Source organism: Narcine bancroftii, chromosome 6 (genome assembly GCF_036971445.1).
Source record: "Narcine bancroftii isolate sNarBan1 chromosome 6, sNarBan1.hap1, whole genome shotgun sequence".
In the NCBI taxonomy this organism is placed as follows: Eukaryota; Metazoa; Chordata; class Chondrichthyes; order Torpediniformes; family Narcinidae; genus Narcine; species Narcine bancroftii.
Window position 1 is genome coordinate 128,022,595 of NC_091474.1, and position 26,335 is coordinate 128,048,929.

At 43.2% G+C, this 26,335-nt stretch overlaps 1 protein-coding gene across 18 annotated transcripts in view; it reads right to left on the bottom strand.

Moving 5' to 3' along the window:
* dst (dystonin) overlaps positions 1-26,335 on the bottom strand; it is a 570,552-nt gene that overhangs the window by 298,682 nt on the left and 245,535 nt on the right. For all 18 annotated transcript variants that reach the window (XM_069886058.1, XM_069886062.1, XM_069886061.1 and 15 more), the window contains 5 exons: positions 7,849-7,961; positions 6,518-6,624; positions 6,276-6,395; positions 6,041-6,136; positions 1,314-1,441 (listed from right to left, as the gene is read on the bottom strand). In XM_069886058.1, the coding sequence (XP_069742159.1) occupies positions 1,314-1,441; positions 6,041-6,136; positions 6,276-6,395; positions 6,518-6,624; positions 7,849-7,961 (564 nt within the window). The remainder of the gene's footprint in view (positions 1-1,313; positions 1,442-6,040; positions 6,137-6,275; positions 6,396-6,517; positions 6,625-7,848; positions 7,962-26,335) is intronic.

The window sequence follows — 26,335 nt, forward strand, 5'->3', positions numbered from 1 at the left end:
TCTGTTCAAACTCTGAACCCACCACTATTGTTTCATCATAATCTCCACCTTGTGACAGTGAGTAATGGAAAGCACCTGTCTGCTGGCTGATAACTCTACTGACTTATCCCAAGGTTCTGAAACATGCAAGCCGTCCTTTCATTAGGAACAGTCCTTCATTAGGAACAGACTTGGTTGTTAATCAATACATGTGAAGGACTGAAGCAGATGATTAAATCTAAAATTTGAAACCTTATTGCTGACACTATTATTCCTTCTGCACACAGGTAGCTTTCAGCCACATTTTCGGTTCACCCTGCAATTGATGAACTGGAATCCGAAACTTGATTTATGTTCCTGGCTTCAATTCAAAAAGAAAACAAACCCTTCTCTACTGTGTGATAAAAGTCATTAATGTTGAAAGGAGGACAAGAATTTCCAAATACAACTTCAAGGATATGGTTACTTAAGAGTAGCAAACAAGTAACTACAAATGCAGCTTGAAGATGACAAAGATAAAGAAATGTAGCTTATTGTGGAGATGTGTACTTACCACCACACCGAGTCCATTGGAATGATTGTATTGTTTTGTACAATGGTATCATAAACATTTAAATATTTAAGTCCACATAGAAGATTTTACATCTCTTTCGACCCTGTCAGTGGATCTAAGGGTTTCAGCACAGGCTGGTGACTCAAACAATGAAGCGGGAAACAGAATACTTTTGAGATTCTTGAGAACTTTTACAGTCTGAACCACGTCACCAGTAACCCCTTCCTAACGTCCAAGTATTGCTGTTATTGTCATGAGCAACCCAAACATCAAGAACTGATTACAAGGGACCAGGAACAAATCTGTAACAAAGATTCAATTAAATAGGTGAAGTTCCCCCTATGTACTACACGATTAAAAGCCAGGACATCTCCTCAGTCCCAGTTGCAACACTGGCCATGCCTGCTGTTGAATGAGAATCTGATTTAATTCAATGGACAGCTATTGCCCAGATGTGGGAAGTAAATGGAGAGTGTCGGCAGCAAGCATGAAAGGAACAGCACCGTGACATCTCTTTGGAACTGGGAATGGTTAGAGATGAGTGGGCCTTGAATCAAGCATTGACCAGGCTCCTTGCTTCACAGATGCAGTCTGATCTGCTGAGTATTTCCATAATTTTTTTTAAATTTGGAAACACAGCACGGTAACAGGCCATCTCAGCCCATGACTCCCACTATTTTCTTCTATTCTTTCAGTTTGCAAAACCTAACAGTGCTTAGGTTCTGACAGCTCGCAATAAAACCACTTCCCCAAATCGCAAACAACCTCAATTCTCACAAACCTTTCCACCTCCGGCCGCAAACTCTTCTCTCTTTCCAGCATGGCGATGATTAACTTTCCCCATTCCTTCTCCACGTCATTTGGGTGATAGCCTGGAGGGAGTTTTATCCGACCAAATTCAATCCACACCTAGGAATCAAGCACAGAACCATGGAATCATACAACCATTCTGCATGGAGGCACAAGAAACTCGAGAACTGCTCATTCTTGGATCTCCAGCAAACAACAAGGAGCTGGAGGGACTCAGCAGGTCAGGCCGCACCCATAGAGAGAAATGGATCCTCAACGTTTCAGGTGGGGACACTTAAGTCTGGAATGGGAAGGCGAGATATGAAGAATAAAAGAGGGATGGAAGAAGCATGGAAATTGACCTTGCTGATTGCCAAGCACCCATTTACCAGCCATGTTCTCTTCAAGCCTCCCCAGATTCTGCCACTTAACTCGTCCAGCACTCATCCCCATCAACTCTTCCCCTCCATTCTCCTGCTGCCCACCTACATTCAGAACAACTTACAGTGGCTGACGTGCACACCTTGGGGATGTGGGAGAAAACCAAGCACATGGAGGAAACTGGAACAGTCACGGGACAGCTCAGGAGATCAGGTCACTGATCTGTGAGGCAGCAACTCCCCTAACTTTGCCACTGCACCATTCCATAATCGGACAAGGATGAAACATGGATCTCTTATTTTTGTCTAATAACAGGCCAAATCTGAGGAAAGAGGGAAGGAGGGGGAAAAAGATTGAAGGGGCAAGGGTGGTAGGGTCAAGGGAGGCGGGGGGACAAGAGGAGAGGGCGAGAACGATGAGAGAGGAGAGGGTGGGGGGGGCGAGGGAGGTGGAAAAGGAGGAGAGGACGAAGGAGGAGAGGACGAGGAAGGAGGGAATGAGTGAGACTGCTGCATCCTGTGCCCAGTTTACACATTTCATTGATAATAATGTGAAGAATTCTAGTTCAATGGAAGCCTGATAATCATGTATCAAATCCAAATGGTATGGAGGGTCACGCTCTTGGGATGGAGGGGGCGGAAGGTGGTAACCATTTATTTGAATCATGTTTGAAGATGGGAAGAGATTTGTGAAGAATATCAAACGAGCTAAGAAAAATAATTCGAGACACATGAAGATTCAACTTAATGCAGCAACATAAACACGAGGTGTTTTCACGCAGGGCCTCCGCTTCGAGACTGGCTGCAGAGGTGAACAAACATGTTAAACTTACCTGTTCATGGAGCAGCCAGAAAAGGCTGCTCCAGCACTGCTTTTATGCAGAGAGGTGCCTTGGCGCATTGTCTGGAGCTGCTGTAGGCGGGGTGACTATTGCCATGGCGTCGCTAGTCATATATATGTGCCAGAGCAATGGCTGTCTTCCCTACCCATAATCCCTCAAGCAGCTGGCACTGACGAGTGGCCCTAAAAGCTGGTGGCCCGATGAGATGCTGGAGCAGACGGCAGGGCTGTCACAGACACCCTGACTGCCCCCATCGTTTGCCCCTGGCCTGAAAGGGTCATGGAGGGAGAGGGGTGAGTGAGATGGGCCGCAGGCTGTCAGTGCATTCACGCAGGGTGGCGGAGCACAGCGCTCCACTGATGACCCTTGCCCTGAGAGGGATTGCGGTCAGTGCCTTGGAGTGCAGGGCGCATTCATGGAGGTGTCTCCCAACGCCTTTACACTCGGGTTTTTTGGCTGTAAGAAACGGTGTTTTATTTTATTTAGGAGTCTGAATGCTCCACATAGATTTAACAAAGCAGGAGGTAATGGATACTCTTCATTTTAAAAAGGCATAGAGTAATTAATGGCTATTCAGAAACTTCAATCAAAATGAAAATCTGCAAAACAGTTCTTTGAAAATCTTTATTTTCTCTTTTCTGTATAGTCATTGTTCTCAGATTTCCAGTTCAAATATGGCAGCATTCAGACACAACGTATTCACATTTACAATGTGTTCATGGTTTTAAACACACAAAGAAAGGGAAAGAAATAGATTAAAATCCCACAGCGCCCCACCCAAATGTAATGTGGTAATATTTCCATTCACACTGCAGCTTTTCCAAATGCCTGCTCACCATCACTTTCTTAAAAGCAGCTGGAGTGGTGACTGGAATCTTTCCTTGCTTCCAAAAGTGGAGATGAAAAGAAACAACAGCCCTGCAAGATCCCTCCTTCAGAAGACTGACACAGCACAGCAAACTAGCAAATGAAGGAACCGCCTTGTACCCCTTAAAGCTCCTGTAATCACACCTGGGAGACAGCAGAGATCCTGGGAAACAGGAATGTGAGTTAGCACAAAGCTATGGCAGAGCCAACGACTTGGGTTCAAATCTGGCACTGTAGGTAAGGAGTTTGCACATTTCTCCCTGTGCTTGAGTTTCCTCCAACTCTCCAAAACATACTGTGTTTCATTGGTTAATCAGGCGTAAATGGGCAGCACACGTTTCAATGGCCAGAATAGACTTGTACTGTGTTGTAAATAAATAAATTTAACATTAAAATATAAGGGATAGCAAATATGTGTCACATGACCTGGGAACCAACAGCGGGCTTGCTGAGATTCAAAATTGTGAAAATGGGCAGATTGTGTCAAGTGTGGCAGATTGTGTTGTATTATAGATATGTTTTAAAGGAGATAAATTGGGGCAGGTCTTTAGTGTAGGTCACATACAAACACTTCAAAACAGATCTCATTTAAAATGCCAGAGCTCTGCTCAAGCCAGACAGGCCAGATCCAAATGCCTTTGCAAAAACTTTGAAGAATGCCCAAGGGACTTCACAAATGGATTGTTGTTTTGAAAAGCAACAGATTAAAGAACTTGGAGGATTAGGATCAAAACCACAGGCTGTCTGAGTCCAGTTGGTTGTTCCAAGAGGGTCATGTGGTTTTACAAGCAGAGAGAGTCAAACAGGTTTTTTTCTGAGAGAGAGAGAATTCAGTTCTCCAGTTCAGCAGCAGCAGCTGAGACTGGAACAGGACAAGCTGGCAAGCTTCTGGAAAAACCCCATTTTTAAGTCAGGTTGTGAGTTCTTAATTCAGCCTGGTCAAAGCCCTTGTGGTCCATACAAGAGGAGAGGACTAGGTGTATAATGTTTCACTTGAAATAAAGGAAACAAAACTGAACTCTGTGGTGACCTGAAAGAAAGAGGTTATCATCTGGAGAACCCTGATGGGGAAAGTTTCTTCAACAAGACACTGAAGTGGCTGATCAAAAGGAATCAGTTGTGGGTGTCCAATGAGCAACAAATCTCTCTCTGAAAACCAACAAGTACCTTCCTGAGCGGTAACCATTTACCTTTCAAGCACTAAAGCCTGGAGAAATTCATAAATGTTAAATTCTGTGCACAGTCTAAGAATTGCCTGCAACCAGTGAACTTGGAGGAGTGAGAAGTGAGATTGGACTGTGAATCAAAGAACTTTTCTGATCTTAAATACACATTGCAATAAGAATTAGAAGGGGGGTTAAGTTAGATTCAGTTAATAGTAGTAAGTTAACGTTTGATCCTGTTTTCATGTTTAAAGATAATTAAAAGCAACTTTTGTTTAAGTAACCATATAACGATATACCATTTGTCTTAGTGAATTTCTGTTGCTGCTGGATCTTGAGGTCCTCTGGGCTCATAACACAAGAAAGAGATGATCAACTTTTCAATAATTATCAAGCATCCTATCCCTCAAGTAATTCCTGTGGTTTATGGGAACACAGCAGTATAGCAAGTAAAGCTGTTACCTATCAGCTCCAGAGACCTTTACTCAATCCTGACTTCCAGTGCAAAGATTCCTTTTATTGTCATGTAATAATACATTAAAAATGTACTATGCATGATATACATCAACTTTTGTCTGCTATAAGGCAAAAAAAAGAGATGCCATGAACATTGTACAGCACCCCTAACAAAAGGAGAGCGAAAAAAGGGAGCCCCTTCAGAGACACTGAGTGCCTGTGTACAGTTTGCATGCTCTTCCTTTGACCACATGGGGTTTACTTCAGAAATGCTGGTTGCCTCCCACATCCTAAACAGTGGAACAACTTTCCTTCTTCCATTTTATCTATCCCGGTCATGATTTCACAAGTTTCCAAAAGATCCCCCCATAATCCTTTGAACTCCGATAAGTATAGCCCCAAGCTACTCAATCTTTTCTCATCTTCAGAATCAACCTGCTGAACCTCCTCCACACACTCTCCAAAGCTTTCTCAAGTGAGGACACCAAGACTGCAGGGAACACTCCAGGCATGGCCTCTCCCCGTGCAGTTGCCGCAGAACCTCCCTGCTCTCAAGTTCAATCCCTCGAGCAACGATGGCCGACATCCCACTTAATGTGCTGCATTACTATGTGACGGAGTCACCTCATTCATGAGAAATGCATGTTGCGGTGCGCTCCACAGGACTACAGCACAGAAAACCACCATTCAATCTTAACACTTCAATATTTCACAGCTGGAACACCCACCAGTGTGGCATTTTGTCTCTCGTCTTCAGTACCTTCTCCTTCTCTCTACAATTTAAAACAAGTTTCATGTCTAACTCAGATGAAAGACATCCCCCAGAAAGATTAACTTAGTTTTTCCTGCCAACATCGTCCAACAACATTATCCCCTCCATTCTCTGTTTGATGTCAGTCTACTAACCTCGGCAATTTCTTGCTTTCCTTGGGATTATATTAATAATTAATTCTTGCGACAAAATAAACAGAAGTAAAACACTTGAGTCAATGTGAGGTGAGGTGCACCTACCTCCAACAATTTATACAGCTGCTTGATTTTAGCTTTGTCCTTCTCTTTTGGTGGGATTTCTGTGTCCTTGAACTGCATATACTGGTTATAAAGTGCCTGTAGAAAAAAAAAACGATAGTTATTAATTAAAGTTTTGCTCGTTGAAAGGAAATGGAAAAAAAAGTGTAAATTCAGCCAAATTATTTCACTTTTCTCAGTATCCACGGAATCGGAATTTCTATTCTTAAACAGTCACCTTAAGTTCCGCAGGATTGTTCGAATAGCTCCGATCTGACATAACTGTCACATGATGCTTGATCCATTGGATGAGGTAGTTCACCATATTCTGGTATTCTATCCACTTAACTTCTACGTCCTAGCAAAAGTCCAAAAACATGTTTGAATAAAATCACTCCATTTCAAGTGTCCAATCTCAAATACAAAGATGCTTCTTGGGCGAGGCAAATCAGTGAATGGTGATACACTTCAAACACTTACATTTGCATTGATGCCTTCACCATCCTCTGGAATTTTGGGAAAGACATCATACAATGACGAGACATAAGTGATCACTGATTTCTCATCAGGGGATGCTACGTTAACATCTGAGGAAACGAACAGACATCAGCAGGTCAAGCATCATCAGAGCACACATCGTGCTACAGGAAAAAGTAGATCTGACTGCATGAAATTGTCCAATTAATAAAGAATTCCATACATTTGATTATTTTAAAGCATTAGAATCACAAAGTAAGACATCTAATTCAAGACAGCAGTACAAGGCAATAACCATCCCCATCAAGAGTCTTCTTGACACTCAACAGCAAGAGCATCACTATCAACAGCCTGGGGGTTTCCACTGTCAATTTTATGGTATCACATACTTGTTTGTTGCAGTTACAAGAGTGTGGAAGAGATTGGCTATCCTATCCCATCTACACAAGTCGAGCACCATCAATGCTCCTGAACCTCGATACCACCCAGGATAAAGTAACTTGATTGCTAAGCCTCCTGCAAATTAGACATTCACGCTCTCCATCACCAGCGCCCAAAACAGATGGCACTTTGTCATTACCCTCCTTGGCACCCAAACCTGTGGCCTCAACCACCAAGAGCTGTGGGCTTATAGGAATGTCGCCATCTTCAGGTTTCCCCCAGCATACCATCCTGATCTGGAAACATAACCGGACCCCGTTGCCTTTGGGTCAATGGTCCTGAAGTTCCCACCCCATCAGCACAGTGCTTCCACCTTCAGCAGCAGGAGTTCATGAGGACAACTGGCTATCACCTTCCCAAGGACATCAAGGAGACCACTCAGCCAGTTATTGAAAACTATCCCAGTGCATCCCTAACCATTTCAACTCCAGTCTCCAAATCTTCCTTTGCAACAGTTATCAGATTTCCTTTTCAAAGTTATCATTGAATCTCCACTCTCCACCTTTTCAACTAATCAAATATTTCCCAATCTCCTTTCAGGGGCTTTTAAATGACATTGAATTAGTGCAGCCAGTTCTTGACCCTTCTGCCCGTGGGATTTTAATTAATTCAGTTCATCATAATTTGTCACGACTTTTAGAGCCTCTGTTAATGTATTTTTAACTTTTTTTTCTCCATAAAGAATGTAATGTGAACGCATTCAGACAAAAAAAACCCACATTTCCGAGGGAGTGTATTATTGCTAAAATGTCTCCACAAATTAAAAGCCCAAGGCATTGTGTTTTTGCCTGGTCATTGATGGGAGTGTAACAGGTTAGCACATGAACAAAGTCGTGAAATCTGAGACATTTAACTACAGTTGATGATGGTTACTCAATGAGTCATAAGCTTACCTTCTGGGTCCAAGAGTCTAGTGACACCAAGTTTCTCGGCTACACCAAAGGCTTGTTCCAGGTTGTTCACGTTGCTCTGAATTGCTACTTGACTCATATCTACCAGGTCCGGCCTGAACAAAACATTAGATCATGATTAGAGAGCTGAAGGGAAATGGTCATTTAACTACATAAACCAGCAATCCTAACCAATCTCGAGTTAGGCGCCCTCATACGAACACTGTCCTGTTTCATTCTCTACATCCAAGGAGAAAAGAATTGTCCTTGGTGAACCCACAAAGCAGTCTCTCAGGAACAAGAGCCAGGTACACTGTTCATCACTTGTCTGTGCATGAAGGTGGCTGATGGGACCAATCTGCGCTCAAAAGTTCCTTTCACACAGATGAGAAAGGTGCACAGCTTGGAAGCAGGCCCTTCAGCCCAACTCACCCAAGCCCACCAAATTGTCCCATCTCCCTCTAAACCCATTGTATCCATCTACTAATTTTTTTTTCTTAAACTCTGCTATGGTGCCTGCCTCAACCACCTCCTCCAGCAGTCCCTTCCATATGGCCGCCCCCATCTTGTGGAAAAATAAGTTACTGCACAGATGAGTCCCGTTAAATTTCTCCCCCCGCACCTGAAACCCACATCCTCTGGTTGCTGGTTCCCTCTCGGGGGGGGGGGGGGGGGGGGGGGGCGTGGAATCTCTCTGCATTCACCCAAACTCATGATTTTGTACACTGCAGTTTCAGTGGTTCTTTATTTTCAAGGTTCTCTTCCTTCATTATCGCTTGGAGTGGACCACACCATTGGTAAATAAGATAATGCCTTGCACTGTTTTAACTGAGCTTTTCTCTTTGGCACCATGCCCTGCACATCCGTCTTACATGTGACTCTTTCCTGAGCTTTTGTTATAGTCTCACACTATGCTTTTATTCTTGTACTAGCTGCTGTGCTTTCATAGAGGTTGACTTGCCTGGATAGCATGCAAAACAAACATTTTCAATGTAGCTCAGTGCACAAGATAATAAACAATCCATTCAATTCCTCATATTAATGAGCACAGTTTGTATGCAGGTACTCCAACAGGATGATCCAATGCTTATTGTTCCCATTGTTGGGTCAATGTTGAAATTCTTCAGGCCTTTGAGGCTCTTTTTCTTTCTTCTGAATAGTTAGCTTACATTTTCATGCTGTATTTTCTTGAGCAGAGAAAATTACTGTATAATCTCCTGTGAAAGGAGTTGATGAAGAGGTCGAAAGAAAATGCTGCTTCCAGGAAGGGAGTGCAGAACACAAGCCCCTGCCTTTAAAATTAGAGATTTGGCATATCCTTAGATTTTAGGCTGATGTTAAGAGGCATTTCTGCATAAAAGATGAAATCTGGAACCAGTCCAGAAAATTACCAATAAAACTGGAAAGTGACAACATCCTTGGTTAAGGAGATGAGAATGGATGGAGTCGTCATATCAACTCACTGAGTGTCTCGTCAGGCAGAGGAAGGTGGACCTGATAGACCGGGAGGGAGCACATTTTTAACTGTAACAGTTAACTGCAAGCTGGAATGAGGTAGCAAGAGACAGCTGGAAAGCATGAATGACTTCAGCTGTCGTGGCATCACTGAAAAGTATTAATTAGTTTAGAAGCCGTTTTTTTTTAAAAAGAGCAGCAAGGCGATTAGTCTCCAGCTGATGTTGGTCATGGGTCATCTAGGAGGCATGCCCTGTTATTTGTTGGAAAGAAGCGGCAATGGGTTGACCCTTCCAACATTAGATCAGTCATGGAGAATGAGAATGCAGGTAGAGCAGGCAGAGAAGAAAGCAAATGGCATGCTGCCCTTTATGGCATGAGGCTTAGAATACAGAAACAAGGAGTTCTTACTGCAGTTTTATCGGTCCTTGGTAAAGTCAACCAACAGTTTTGCCAACAGTTTTTGTCTCCTCATCTGAGGACAGACAGGACGGAGAAGGAGTGCAACAAAGGTTCACCATCGACTGATTCGTGGGATAGATAGATCAGGGTTATACTCACTGGAATTTGGAGAATTAGAGTATCTGGTTGAAACATATATACTTCGGACAGAACGAGACAGGTTATATGCAGGAAGAATGTTTCTGATGCTGGGAAAGAGGACACAGTCTAAGGATAATGGGGAAGCCATTTAGAACTGAGACGAGGAACAACTTTTTCACTCAGAGAGTTGTGAACCTGAGGAACTCCCTACCACAGAAAGTTGTTGAGGTCAGTTCATTAGACTTAGTCAAAAGAGTTTGACTGTGGCCCATATGGTTCAAGAGATCAAGGGGGGTGGAGCAAAAATAGGATAGTGATGTCATATGATGATCCATGATCCCATTAAATGACTGTGCTGGCTTGGAAGGACTGAATGGTCTTCTCCCACCTATATGATTCTATGAGGCTTTGGTATTCTGTCTTCTCTAGAAGACCGATCCTTTGACCGTACATCACAACCATAGTACAGAGGAGCAACAGCTCAAATTATATACACATTCCCTTCAGTGGAACTTGAACAAGCTCCTGATTTAAAAGCAACTGCTAGCCCACACACACTCACACTGACAGCTGCACCATTAACACTACTTCCTCTTTCCTCTTCAATAACAACCCTCATTTGGAAAAGTAAATCCAAAAAAATTTCAAAATCAAAGGTGATATTTTGGTGGGAGGATTCTCAGAATTTCCAGAATAGATTGAATAGATTCACCTAATTAAATACATATTCCATGTTCATCTGAAGGACAAGCCGAGATGCAATTTCCTCTTTACGTCTGCTGACATTCTACTTTTCATTATTTCTAATTATTTAGTTATTGTCACTGATATACTGCAAAGCCTTTCTTCAAGTTAGGATGGGAAAGAGAATGACTTGACTTGGACATCATCCTCTGGAACGTAGGAATAGTTCAAGTGGAGACAAGGGGGCAGGGGATGATAAAGGGAGGGGTGAGGAGCGGGGGGAGAGGCGAGGAGCGGGGGGAGAGGCGAGGAGCGGGGGGAGAGGCGAGGAGCTGGGGAGAGGCGAGGAGCTGGGGAGAGGCGAGGAGCTGGGGAGAGGCGAGGAGCTGGGGAGAGGCGAGGAGCTGGGGAGAGGCGAGGAGCTGGGGAGAGGCGAGGAGCTGGGGAGAGGCGAGGAGCTGGGGAGAGGCGAGGAGCTGGGGAGAGGCGAGGAGCTGGGGAGAGGCGAGGAGCTGGGGAGAGGCGAGGAGCTGGGGAGAGGCGAGGAGCTGGGGAGAGGCGAGGAGCTGGGGAGAGGCGAGGAGCTGGGGAGAGGCGAGGAGCTGGGGAGAGGCGAGGAGCTGGGGAGAGGCGAGGAGCTGGGGAGAGGCGAGGAGCTGGGGAGTGGCGAGGAGCTGGGGAGAGGCGAGGAGCTGGGGAGAGGCGAGGAGCTGGGGAGAGGCGAGGAGCTGGGGAGAGGCGAGGAGCTGGGGAGAGGCGAGGAGCTGGGGAGAGGCGAGGAGCTGGGGAGTGGCGAGGAGCTGGGGAGAGGCAAGGAGCTGGGGAGAGGCGAGGAGCTGGGGAGTGGCGAGGAGCTGGGGAGAGGCGAGGAGCTGGGGAGAGGCGAGGAGCTGGGGAGAGGCGAGGAGCTGGGGAGAGGCGAGGAGCTGGGGAGAGGCGAGGAGCTGGGGAGAGGCGAGGAGCTGGGGAGAGGCGAGGAGCTGGGGAGAGGCGAGGAGCTGGGGAGTGGCGAGGAGCTGGGGAGAGGCGAGGAGCTGGGGAGTGGCGAGGAGCTGGGGAGAGGCGAGGAGCTGGGGAGAGGCGAGGAGCTGGGGAGTGGCGAGGAGCTGGGGAGAGGCGAGGAGCTGGGGAGAGGCGAGGAGCTGGGGAGAGGCGAGGAGCTGGGGAGGCGAGGAGGAACGGGATAGAATTGAGGAGCGATGGAAATCAGGTGAAGAGCATGAGAGAGCAAGGAGTGGGGAGAGGATAAGTGGCAGAAAGGAGAAGATTGCAAAGAGTGGGGGAAATGGGAAAGGGAGAAAAGCAGAGAGAATTGTGAAGTGTAGGGGAAGGGGCAAGGGGTAGGAAGAAAGGAGGAGTGGGAGGGTCAAAGGTGAGAGGAAGTGGGTAGGTGGGAGGAGTGGAGTGGTGAGAGGTAAAGAACAGGAAGCGGTGGGTAGAGAGTTAAGGAGGAGTTGAGAAGAGGAGGAAAGAGATGGAGGAGTGCAGCAACAGGGAGATAGGAGCTGAGGGGGGGATGAAATGTGTAAAAGAGAAGAGAGGAGCAGGATAAGCGAAGAGCCAATGGAGGGAATAGTAGGGGAGAGGAGGAGGAGGGGAAGGAAAAGGAGGACGGTAGGAATGAGAAGTGGAAGAGAACATAGAACACTTCAGCACAGTACAGGCCCTTCGGCCCTCAATGCCGACCCATATATTCCTTAAAAAATATACAAAACCTTCCAGATCCAATAACCCTCTACTTTCCTTCCGCCCACGAGAAGGCTGTTGATGAGGGAGATGGAGCAAGAAGGAACGGCCAAATTATCTACAATTTCAAAGTTGCTTTTAACTTTTGGCTTTCGCACCTCAGAACATGTCTCAGCATTTCAAAAGATTTATTGCCAAGTAGCAACAGTAAAAATATTTTTTCACTGATATTGCTGGATCCACAAAATATTTGGCAAGACAGCAGAGCTGTGCAGTTCTCCCAAAATCAATGCGGTGGAGTTAGTGATTGTCAGAAACCTTGTACAAAGTACATGTGCACAGTTTCTGTTCACTGAAAGGGCGGATCATAAAGTGGCCTTAATTCTCCTTCTTGACTCTAGACAATAGCATCCGTGCTGCATGGTAACTTTCAATTGCAGACTCTGGCTGTGTATATTCTAGCATCCCCTCCCATCAGATAAATAGGCAAAGATTAAACCATCAGATTGATTTAACACCAGCATCTATGTCCCGATGCAGGAGTCTAATGTTAGCGCCGCTTTTGTGAAACCTCCTTGTGAAAATAAACCTGCGTTCCTGCCCAACGTCATGCACCTCTTTCTCACAATGATTTGGATCACGCCAAATCAATGCCTTAAGTTGTTTAGCAAGCCATCCTTATGAAATAAAAGAGCAAACATAAAAGCCTCTCTGCTCCAGACGCCAATGCAGCCTTAATCCCAGCAGGGTCTATTGACTGGAGGAGATCCATGCTAAGATTGGATCTTTGAAGAATATGTAATTGGGGCCAAATTAAAACTGAAGTTGGTGCTGAGCACCTTGTTGGTTGGAGTCGCATCTGCTGCAAAGAACAATGATTACAATTGTTGGATGCCAATCAGTAATCACAACTCAGAACATCACCACAGGCATTCCTCAGGGCAGTGTCCTCACCCAACCATCGTCCACTGCTCAGTTAATGACCTTTCTTCCTTCAGTAAGTCAAGCACACAACTAAAGAAAAAACTCAGCAAATTAAGCAGCATCGGCAATGAGTGGGGAGACAACAAATTGTTTCTCCTCTCCCCACTGATGTACCTTGACCTGCTGAGTTCCTCCAGCAGGTTGTTCTTGCACCCAGTCTCTGCAGCCCACTAAATCTTTACTGCTGCCCCATAACCAAAATATATCTGTGCAAATTTCACACCATTGTGTGAATGCCTGGCTTTCTTGCAGTTGCTCCCTGTTCATCCCACATAGGAACATAGGAAGTAGGAACAGGAGTAGGCCAAAAATGGCCCATCGAGCCTGCTCCGCCATTCAATACGATCATGGCTGATCTAATTTATGACCTAACTCCACCTACCTGCCTTCTCCCCATATACCCTAATTCCTCTATCATGTAAAAATTTATCTAACCGAATTTTAAATATGTTTAATGAGGCCGCCTCAACCACTTCCCTGGTTAGAGAATTCCAAACATTCACTAATCTCTGGGAAAAACTATTTTTCCTCATCTCTGTCCTAAATCTACTCGCCCGAATCTTGAGACTGTGTCCTCTCGTTTTAGTTTCCCCGGCCAGCTCAAAAAACCTTCCTCCATCTATCCTATCCATACCCTTCATAATCCTATATGTTTCTATAAGATCTCCTCTCATTCTTCTGAACTCGAACAAATACAATCCTAGACGATTTAATCTTTCATCATAAGTCAACACCTTCATCCCAGGGATCAACCTAGTAAACCTCCTCTGGACTGTCTCCAAAGCCAGTATATCCTTCCTCAAATATGGAGACCAGAACTGGACACAGTACTCCAGGTGCAGTCTCACCAGTACCTTATACAGTTGCAACATTACCTCCCTACTCCTGAATTCAATTCCTCTAGCGATGAAGGCCAACATTCCATTTGCCTTCTTAATAACCTGCTGCACCTGCAACCTAACTTTTTGCGATTCATGCACAAGCACTCCCAAGTCCCTCTGCACAACAGCATGCTGTAGTTTTCCACCCTTTAAATAATATTCAGCTCTTTTATTTTTCCTGCCAAAGTGGATAACCTCACACTTACTAACAATGTACTCCATCTGCCAGACCTTTGTCCACTCATCCAGCTTAACTATATCCCTCTGCAGACTCTCCACATCCTCATTACATGATATGCATGGAGGCTATCAGGATAACACACCAATAGGGCTGAGTATCCTGCAGGGACCAACTCTTCCCCTAACTCCAGTAAACCTCCCAGACCTTAAAAATAAAATCAGGTAGGCAATGGAGAAACACAGTTACAGCAACACCTGACACGAGGGGTTTTTAGACTGCAGACATATAATGGCACAATCAAGGAATTTTGCCTCTACACGGGCAGTCTAAAAAGGAACGTGCAGGAATTTTGAGTCAATTTAAACATAGAGATAAAGAACGAAACATGGGAGGAATTATGTGCAGGAACACGATAAATACTAAATTACGTATCATCCAATATAACTGGCTACATAGATTATACATTACTCCTCAGAAATTAAAAGAGTGGGACCCAACAGCATCTGATAGATGCTTTCACTGTAAACAAGAGACTGAAACAAGATTACAAGGAATTTGCACATGTTCAAAAGTGAAAACTTTCTGGGAAGATTTAAACCTGATATTAAACAAAATTACAAAAAATAATATACCAAAAGATCCAAAAAAATTTCTGTCAAATAATATAAGAGACAAAAAATGAGCACTAACATTAGACAGAGCCCAAAAAAGATTTATTATAGCGCTAGCAGTAGCAAAAAAAATGTATTATGACAACTTGGAAAATGGAAGCAAGCCTTAAAATGCGACAGTGGTTACAGAAATGAACAAGTGTATTCCATTCGAAAAAATTACACATAATCTGAAAGACACGTGTACATTATTTGAACAAATTTGGGAACCATGCATAAAAAATGTTAGAAAATGCCAACCTTAAACCTCCCTCTCTTAAAATGATATGATTATAAGCACAATAAGATTTAAATATATAAAAGTGGACGATGCGTCTTCTTTGCTTTTTGTTATTTCTTTGTTTTATGTGTTTTATTATTTATTGGTTTTTGAAGGGGGTGGGGAGGGGGCAGGGATGAAAGGGGGGGAAAAGAACTGTCACTGTATATATTAGTGATGATCATTTGCGAATGTTATTATTGATATGATTCATGCTGCAAGAAATTTTAAAAATTTAAAAATTCCTGCACCACGATTTATCCTGCAGGACCCCTACAACTTTTTGGAGGAAGCCTGCAGTGTAAATCGTACCGGGAAAATTTGTGACCGGTCATCCACTCAACTGTACATCCAACCCCCGGGACTGTTGCACTCAGGTACTTGCATTCTAAAATGGCGTCCAGAGTGAACGACCACACGAGCAGTAATTATGTTAATTTTTTTCAGCAATTTTCTCAGCATTGCAGTCTAAAAACCATTTTATGGACACTTAAGAATGAAGCAACACCTATCAACTGTCCAAGTATCGACTCTGTCTCAGAGCAGAATACATGGCAACACCCGTGCATCAGTTCTTCCCAACTCATAGCCTCCACACCAAGAAGGAACACAACTGAGGGACTTTGCTGGAGATACACAGGAGACAGAAGATTCTGGAAGCTGAAAATAATCGGCTGAGGGAACTCAGGATCGAGCAGCATCAGAGGAGGGTTGCCGCTTTGGGCCAAAGCACCATCGAGACTGGGGAGTGTGGAGGAAAGGGTAGGAGGGGTAGCGCCTACCCCCACCCCTCCCACTCTGTCTTTTTAACCCTGGCTTCTCTTATTCCCATTGCCAGTCTCGATGAAGGGTTTCGGCCCGAAATGTCGACCATTCTCTTTCACCCACTGATGCTGTTCAACTCACTGGGCTCCTCAAGCAAACTGTGTTGAGCTGAGGGACTTCACTGTTGGACTTCCTGTCTTCTGGCCTGGATGTAAGCTGAGGTCTACACAGAAAGGTACAGCACAGGATAGGCCCTTCAGCCCATGATAACTGCTTGCACATGATACATATCCTCCCATTCTATGTATATTCATGTGTCTATCTAGAAACCACCTAAATGCTACAACCATGTCAGCATAGCAGTTAGCGCAACACTATTAAAGTGTCAATGACCCAGATTTGAGTCGGCCACTGTCTGCAAGGAGTTTGTACGTTCTTCCAGTGTCCATTTGGGTTTCCTCTGGGTGCTCCAGTATCCACCCACTTGCCAAAGACGAACGGCATTAGTAGGTTAATTGGTCACATGGATGTTCTTGGGCAGCACGGCCTCATGGGCCTGTTACCGTGCTGTATCTCCAAGTAAATCTGCTTTCACCACTTCCCCTGGCGGGCCTCTCCAGGCACACACCACTTAGTGTGAAAAAGCTTGCCTCCCCTCTCCCGCCTCACTTTAAATGCATGTCCTCCAGAATTTGACAGTTTTACTCTGGGGAAAAAGATTCTGACTGTCTACCCTATGTATGCCTCCCATAATTTTGGAAACTTCTATCAGGTGTCCCCTCAGCCTCTAATCAACACTCCAGCAAAAACAACCCAAGTCTAGTCTGAAAGGCTGTAAAAATCTCACGGCTCCAATGCATGAGCAGAGTAGTTCTATCCAGTGTTGATTGTGCAGCCAATGCAATTGAAACAAACAATGCAGTCATTCATTCGGATGCCGTTTCCCACACCATGAAAGTGAGTTCACATCAGAAGTAACTCACTGGATGCAAAGTACTTATTTCAAAGACCATACATGCACATTCATTCTTTCCTTCCTGAATTATACAAGCAATGAAAAGACGAGGTAAAGTCTCAACAATAGAATTCCTGCCATTTCCCAACAAGATGGAGCGAGAAAATCTGGATTACCCCAAAAAAAAAGACATGGCACTAGCATCAAAACTAAATTATAGCCAAAACTTGTGTGATGAAAATTTCCAACAAGGAAGATTTCAAAATATTTTATATTCTGAATAACATGTACATGCAAATCTGCCTCAACAGGCAATTAAATGCAACCCAGATAAATATTTGCCTCTTTTATCTGATGAAGAATTGACAGGTTCAGGCATAATGCAACTAAGCAAATAAACGCTCAGAGCCTCCGCCCAGACTTTGAAAATACCTGTCACAATATTATTCAGCTTGTGTTGCCCAATTGCATTTTGTGAAAGGAATATGTTTAAATACTGACCACAAGCTAAATTCTAAAGTTGGATGATAAAATACCAGAAGAATTCAAGAATGTAGCAGCAAAAGGAGACCATTTAGCCCTTCAAGTCTCCACTGCCATGCAAATATGATCATAATGTATCTACCTCCACATTAAATGCTTCCAATGAGCCAGCATCTATAACTTTCAAAGGAAGAGGATTCCTGAAATGCAGAACCCTCTGAAAGAAACTTCTATAGACACAAATTTGAAGGCTTTTTTAAAAAAATACCTTTTTTGAAGATACTATTTTATATATCGTTAAGCCATGTCTCTTCAGTTGAGACTCTCTCAGAAGTGAGAAAATCTAACATTTATCCTATTTAGGACGTTCAATTGGACCCTTTCATGCCAGCCCTCCGCCTGGAGGCCAGCTTCAAGTGTGGAGGGAAAACATAAACTTACCTTTTATGGAGCAGCCCTAAAAGGTATTTCTTGTGTTGCATTCATGTTGAGCTGCACCTTGTAGGGCCCTTCGGAGCAGTTGGAGGCAGGGCAACTGGTGCTGTGGCACCACCCATCATAAATACACAGCAAAGCAATGGCCGTCTTCCTTATCTATAATCCCCCATGCAGCTGTGTTTCCCAGAACAGTTCCAGCTGTGTGGGGGATTATGGGTAGGGAAGGCAGCCATTGCTCTTCCACATTCTGAGCCGCTATTGAACACCCCTGAAGGCAGGAGCGGCTGAGGGGCTGTCACAGCCCACACCAGACGCCCCCTGACAGCCCCTGTTGGCCGTCCCTGCCTTTACAGCCCTTGCCCTGGTGGCTCCCGCCAGCTGCCTCTGCCCTGAGGGGGTCATGGAGGGAGAGGGGTGAATGGGTGGGGAGATGGGTCACTGGCTGACGGCGTCAACATGACATCGTCAGCCCACCCCTAACCAGCCGCTCGCAGCAGTTGTACATTCACGTGATGAGGTAGGGAGTGTAGTGCTCCGCCAATTATCCTTCCCCGAGAGGGATTGCAGTTGGCACCTTGGAGCCGGCCACAGTGTATTCATAGAGGTAAGTCTCCCAACACCAGGGCAGAGAATCTCCACCTTTACAGTCAGGCTTTTTCACTGCTACAAAGATCACTCCTCATTCTTCTGAACCACCAAAGAACACAGAACCAGCTTATTTAACCTCTTTCAATGGGATAATCTTCCATAACTACCATATCTGTACTCAGGTAAAGGACCCAAAACTGTGTTCAGTATTCCAGGTGTGGCCTCACAAACACCCTGAACAGCCACAATAAAATCTCCTCATTGTAAATTCCGACCCCTTGGCAATAAAGTTACATTTGCTCTCTTGAAAGGATAGGGTTCCTGTGGATGATGTCCAAAGGAACCAGAGGCTTGACGCCAGGGCAACAACCTCTCTCTCTGTCAGCCAAACTAAGGAGCAGTTCAGAGATTTCCAGAAATCCCTATCAACAGTGTTTGAGGACAGCAGGTCAAACTGACTGCTTTCTCTGGGTAGCTCCATGGCACAAGTTGCAACACATTAGGTCAGGGTCCCTTCCATGCCTTTGTGAATGGAACTGAATGAACTTCAGTAAAATAATGTTGCTTTTGCTCTGTACTAAATGGTCTCTCTATATCGGTACTTGCAGTATTATGTGTTATGTCCAGCTGAACAGATCTTCTCACTGTTCTTGGGGCAATGAACTTGAACTTCTTGTGGCACTTAAGTAAATAATGTGAAAACATTTGCATAAGCATGTAGCAGCCCACTACCCGGGAAGCGGCCCAACACACAAAATAGCGGTCAAATGCAGCAATCACACAAGGCCCGCACAGACTAATGGCCCTTCTCCTTGGCCAACTGCCCATGTGGCAGGAACATCAACCAATCAATGCCACTAATGTCAATTCCCAGGCCCAGAGGCAGGAAACTGAGCCTATATAAGCAGGGGCAGAGAGTGCAATAAACCAGTCTTGTCCATAACTGCATTGAGTGGGTGTCAGTCTTCCAATCTCTGCTATAGCAACTCACTACATTGGTGACCCCGACCAGTCCAAACAGCATTTGGACCCAAAGATGACCAACCAGTCAACTCTACACTCAATTTCATTGAAACTGCTTTCATTCTGGACAGCATATCCACTGGTGTGGTTCGAGCAGGCCAAAGCCTAGTTCCAGCTCTGACAGATCTCCACCATCGCCATGAAATACTACTACATGTTGAGCTCACTTGACCAGGACACAGCAGCACGAGTCATCGATTTTCTGAGGCAGCCACCGGAACAAGGCAAATATGAGGCCCTCAAAGAGCTATTAATCCAAACTTTCAGGATCTCATGGCATGAGCGTGCTGCCCAACTATTACAAATGGACAGCCTGGGGGACAGGGCCCCCCATCTGTCCTCATGTTGACCTTGGCCGAGAGGCATGCGTTGCCGGCTTTTTGAGCAGGTTTTTCTGGAACTGCTGCCCCAGAATATCTGATTGGCTGCTGCTTGCCGACGATGACTTCAGCAACTGCAAGAAAGTCATCACTTGGGCGGACTTGTTCTGGAGAGCGAAAAGGGACTGTATTGGACAGATGAGCTACTGTGGGTCCTCCTGGGTATCCATTCAGCAGCGAAGGAGGATTTCAAAGCCTCGGCGGCAGAAATGGAGTACAGGGCAGGGGAGTTCTTGACTGCTGCCAAGGACCCAGAAGAACCACCAACAGCAGCGCTGGATAAGCTAAGAGAGCTACTAGGCACCTTAGCCCTAGCCGCACAGTCAACCAAAGACATTCATCCCCAAGCACCTAAAGACATGTAAATATGCCTTTGTACAATGGGGAGCACTCTGCTCGCCTCTATAATGACCATACGAGGGACTGTACCGAGTGGCCAGGCATAGGTACTGGATATCAGCAGTAAGGAAGAGACATTCACTACCAACTGCCTCAAGCCAGCACACAGACACCAGCCAGTCGGTCACTACACATGCCCCACAACGCAGGGGCAGGCTGCCAGAGGCAAAGGATAATACTCAGATTGCCTTTTTCCTCGACTGATTGCCTACGTGGCAGGAACATCGACCAATCAGAGACTGAAATGCTATTGACTTCAATTCCACCAACAACAGTGGGAAAACAGAGTCTAGCAGGGGGGAAGCTGGATCTATAGGAGAGTGCAATAAACCAGTCTTATCTATAACCACATCGAGTGTGTGTTGTTCTTCCACACTGCTGCAGCAACTCACTACAAGCACAACATTTTTGTTGAAAGTGTTTGAGGACAGCAGGTCAAACTGGCCGCCTTCTCTGGGTAGCTTCATGGCACAAGTTGCAACTCATTAGGTCAGGGATCCCTTCCATGCCTTTGTGAATGGAACTGAATGAACTTCAGTAAAATTATATTGCTTTTGCTCTGTACTAAATGGTCTCTCCAAATTGGTACTTGCAGTATTATGTATGTTATGTCCAGCTGAACTGTTCAGAAAACAAACCTTCTCACTGTACTTGGGGCAATGAACTTGAACTTTTTATAGCACTTAAGTGAATCATGTGAAAACATTTGCATAAGCATAACATTTTTGTTGAAAGTGTTTGAGGACAGCAGGTCAAACTGGCCACCTTCTTTGGGTAGCTCCATGACACAAACTGCATCTCAATAGGTCAGGGATCCCTGCCATATCTTTGAGAATGGAAAATATAGTCAGATTGACAGAACATTCAGGATACTAAATAAATTTCACACTTGGGCTCCAACATGTTTTAATGCCTTCAATATCAAGTTTTCTTTGAAGACAAAAGCAGACAAAACCATGGCAAAGAATAGATCACCATTGGATTTTACAGAATCTTTATGGTATTGAAGCGAATTAATCCAAATAATTTTAAAAGGCTGTCTATTTACCACAAATTCTCATTAATACATTTTTGAAAGTTATGTTAAAATTGCACTTTCACTCAGTGGATTCTGGAATGCAATAACGTTGCATCCACCATGGTACATTAAACCCGTGGCTCTCACTACCACTCCTTTTCCCAACGGAAAAAGTTTCTACATATTCTTACTTGCGTTATGCCATAGGTCTCCCACTAGTGGACGGGAATTGGGGGAACAGATGTGTAAATGAATCACAGAAAGGTTATATCAGTTGAGAATTTTAACTTTCCCAATACTGACAGAGATTGCCTCAGTGCAAGGGGCTTAAGTGGGTGGAATTTGTTGAGTTTTAAATTTGAGATAATATGTAGCTAGCCAACCCAGAGAAGAGATCTCTTGATTCTGTCTTTGGAAATGGAACAGAGTAGGTGAAGGAAGTGTTCACTGGGGAACACTTTAGAAACAGTGAGCACAGTTTTGATCATTTCAAGGTAGTTTTTGGATAAGGATAAGAGATGTCCTCAAATAAAGGCCCAGTGTTGAGAAAAGGATAATTCAATAGCATAAGAGAGGGCCTTGCCAAAGCAGATTGGGAGCAGACACTTCTGGCTAACAACAGGCAGTATCTCCATGTTCAAGAACAGTTTTTTCCCTCAACAGCTATCAGGCTCTTGAACTTCCCCATGCTATCCTAACCTACTCCAGGACTACAAAAATATCTGTCTGCATGACTGACACATCACTATTTTCTTTTACAAACAGTAACTATAAATATAAAAGGAAAGATAAATAAAGTTATTATTTGTTTTTCCTGCTGTGGCATTTTGTGGTAATACAGTAAAACCTCGTTAGAACGCGGTAGTTGGGGTCCAAGATTTCATACCTCATTACAGCCGAGTCGCGGAACAGATGCATCGGATAATATTAGAACTATCACAGTAACAAGCTGTTTTGAACTCAATTGTTCTGAGCCTTTTGGAAGTCTAGGAGTTCATCTTTCTTACTGTCGTACAATCACATTCAAATGACATTTCATAATGCTCAAGAGGAAAGATAATCCACCTATCTTTCAAAATTTGCAAAGTTTGGGGTCCACAGACACCCACGCTATAAGCGATTCCACGGATTAACGAATCACGTTCTAATGAGGTTTCAATGTATATAGTACAGTATTGCAGCTGGTGTATTTTAAGTATTTGTTTAGGTGTAGCCAGAATGTTGATGCATGTGTACATTATACTTGTGTTTATGACAATAAACTCCCCAATAATCCGCCCTTTGTGGGTGCAGATTGTGTGCAACCTGACCATTTACATTTCCCTACACACCAAAGGGTGTATAACTTGGAACCTCCAAAGTCTACAGCACAACACGAATGCATTTTATTTATCAGTGAAGGACTACAGCCTGTAGTATAGGAGAATGAAGGAAGAAATTTGAGAGGGAAAATATTTTTAAAAATGGAATGGATAAAGAGGAAAGATGTAATTGATCTTTGAACAGTTCCTTTTTTTATTGGGCTTGGAAAATCCCTATTGGTTTCTGGAATTCTGGGGTCCAAGTCAAAAGGGTAAACAATGGGAGGTTTGGACCAGATAAATAGAGGATCAACAGCTTCTACTGCTGAAAGTATAATGATGCTGGTCCATGTCACCTTCAGAGGTGCCACTGCTATGTTATTGCTGCAGACACACCGCACCCTGCCTTAATGGCTGGCAACAGTTTTGCATTGGACAATGCAATTTGACTTGGAGCCCCAGGACCCACCCAGGATGAATGATTAACCCAGCCCAATCTTATTAACAGGGCAAATCACAAGAATAGCACACGATCATGACATTTTCAAACATAATTACTGTTTCTTTAATGATGGGTGGATCTAATTGAGGGAAATCTTTCCCATTAATAGTTGCAAACCGTAAAACACAACAGAGATCTCTGAAGTAAATAAAAATGCCTTTATCCTTTACTTGGAAGGGAAATGTTAACATTTATTATTACCCCTAAAATTATAAACTTCAACTCCTTGGGACATGTAACCATTCTTTCTGAGAAAGTTACATCAACAACCTAAGGAAGAGTTCCTGGGAGAAGCACAACAGAAGCAACACGGAGACTGTCAGAAATTCATGTCCCTGCTGACCAGTGGGCATCCATTTATAATGATCCTATTTTCCAGCATTTTGCCTGCAGCCTTCTATGCCTCAGTAATTGAAATACAGTACTTACTCCAATTATCCAAAATAGTTAGGACCGGGCCTATGTCAGATAATTTTTTTATGATAACTGGTCATTTTTTAAAAATAGCCTAGTAGTGACAGCAAATCACGTAACAGTGTTTAAATAACAAAACAAAAAGGAAATGCTTTTAAAGCATTAAAATGTTTAATTAGAGCCTAGCATCCCTGTTCAGTTCGGCTCCAAAAAAAATTTGGATAAATGAGGATTTTTGGAGTATCTGATTTTGGATCATCGGAGTTGTACTGTACTTGTTTTGACATTTCGTAAAAGCTACCAGTGACTCTGCTTCTATCGCTCTCTGGTCAGTGTTTTCCCGGTACTCACCATTCTCTGGGTGAAAATGTTCTCCTTGGATCTCCTTTAAATCTCTTCCCCCTTACTTAAAATCTACATCCTCTAATTTTATTATCTCCAAAATGGAGGAAATGATTATATATTTTAATCCTGTCAACTCTTAATCTCTCCACTGCAGAGAAAACAGACCGAGTTTCTCTAGTCTCCTCTTAACCGAAACATCCCACCCCAGATAGCATGCTGATGAATCTCCTCTGCACCCTCTCCAGTGAGGTCACATCCTTCCAGTAGTGTGGTGAGCAGAACCTGAGAGCAGTACTCCAGCTGAGGTCTGATCAATGTTGTATAAAGTTGGGGCATAACCTCCTGCTCTTGTATTTAGAGCCCCGATTTCCTTTGCCTTTTTAACCATGGGATCACATTATGCTGACACTTTCAAGCATCTTTTGGACTTGAACCAAAAGTCTTTGTTCCTCAAAGGAAAACAGAGGACCTTACCATTTGTGGTACTTGTTCCAGCCTTATTAGTACTTCTGAGTACCCCAGCCAAAAGCCAAGGATGAACCAGGTAATTTGCAGCCTGCTGAGGGCTAGGTTGATGGCATTTAAGACCAGTGATCCAGATCTCTGCAGGAAGTCCACGTACAGCCTATGGAAGGCCATCTTAGTAGCAAAGAGGCAATTCTGTGTGAGGTTATAAACTGAGTCAGATAATGCGATGGCAGAAGTCATTAATGGAGCTTTTAAGCTTGAAACCATTGAAAGATTTGAAATGTGTGATCAAGGTTTAGTCGATGCACAGGATCAACTGCAAGATGAAAATAGAATAATTGAAACATTGCAGATCCAAAATAAAAATTTAGCAAAAAAGGTTGATTATTTGGAGAATCAATCTAGACGGAACAACGTGAAAATTGTTGGTTTGCCAGAAGGCATAGAAAGGCCAGATCCAAGAAAATTTTTTACTGAATGGATTCCACGAGTGTTAGGACAGGATAAATTCCCTGAAGGTTTAATACTGGAACGTGCTTATAGAGTTTTAAGAAGAAAATCTTTTTCAGGACAGAATCCAAGATCTGTTTTGATCCGTTGTTTAAACTATTGTGACAGAGAGACAATTTTACGTACGGCTATTAGAAATGCCCAGCAAAATAGATCTCCTTTGATGGTTCAGAATAATCCTGTTTTCTTCTATCAAGATTTGAGTCAAGACATTATGTTTCAATGACGCAAATTTAATTCTGTGAAAGAACGGTTGTGGAAAAAAAGACATAAGACAACATTCAGGTATTCTGCGGTACTGAAGATTTTTTAGGATGGAAATTAGCCAAAGTTCTTTGACAATCCTAAAGAGGTTATGGACTTTGCTCAGTCTCTACCAATCATGCAGTTTCAGGAACGATGTAGTCCTTCAAGGTCTCCAAAGAGAGTAGAGATGTAAGGTGGGATCTAGTTTTTTAAAAGAAATGGAAGCAATGGTGACCGAAGTGGTAACATTGATTTAAAAAAATAAATCTTTTATCTTTTTTTTTGAGAAGAGTTTAAATAGTTTAAATAATGATGATAGTTTAATGAAATGGGAGTTGGGAGAGGGAACTGGATGGGCACTAGTTTCCAGAAGTCATCAGCTACCTGTGAGTTATCTCACACCCAATATTTTGGGGGAGTTACAGCTTTGGGCGGTTTAAACAGGAGGAGGTAGTTGTGACCTCCGACCTGTTTTTTTTTTCTTTTTAATTTTTGGGTTAAGAAGTGAAGGTTTTTTTTATTATTTTTTTTAAATAATTTTTTTTAAACTCTTTTTGTTTTCTGATTGTAATTGAGAGGGAATTAGGAGGTTTTTTTCTCTCCTTTTTTTTCTCTTTTTTTGGGGTTTTTTTTCTCTTTTTTCTTTCTTTTTTAAGAGGATGATGTCACAGAAGATAATAAGTCAAAAATTGAGGATGTTGAATTAGATGAAGAGGAAGATGAGGGGAAAGGTGAAAAGAAGAAAAAGAAGAAAATTAAGTACAAATACATTGAGGGAGAAGAGTTTAATAAAATTAAGTTAATTTCGATAGAGAATTTTGAAGATGTTATAAATGAAGAATATGGAGAATTTTATGAGTTTGAACTTTTTTCTTTTTTTTTCTTATTTTTATATAAGGGGAGGGGAAAGGAATAAAAAGTTTATCTGATTGTTTTTCTAAGGGATGTTTTTGTTCTCTCGATGAATTATAAAGGAAACTTGGTATTAATGGAAATTCTGTATTTATGTATTATTAATTATGATTTTTTTGTATAACAGATATGTGGTTGATATATGATTTTAATATTTGAACTTAGTTTTAAAGTGGATTTCATTTGTTAAATACATGTATTATGTTTGATTTAAATATATGTTTAAGGGTATTATTTTAGTATTGATATTTTTTTTGTTGTTAGTAATTTTTTTTGTTGTTAAGTTTTATCCTTTTTTTTGTAAGTGGGGTTTTTTCTATTTTATTTACAACATTGTTAATTAATTCTTCACTCTTTATTTTGGGGGGAGGGTTGGACTAATTTTAAATTAGATGATTA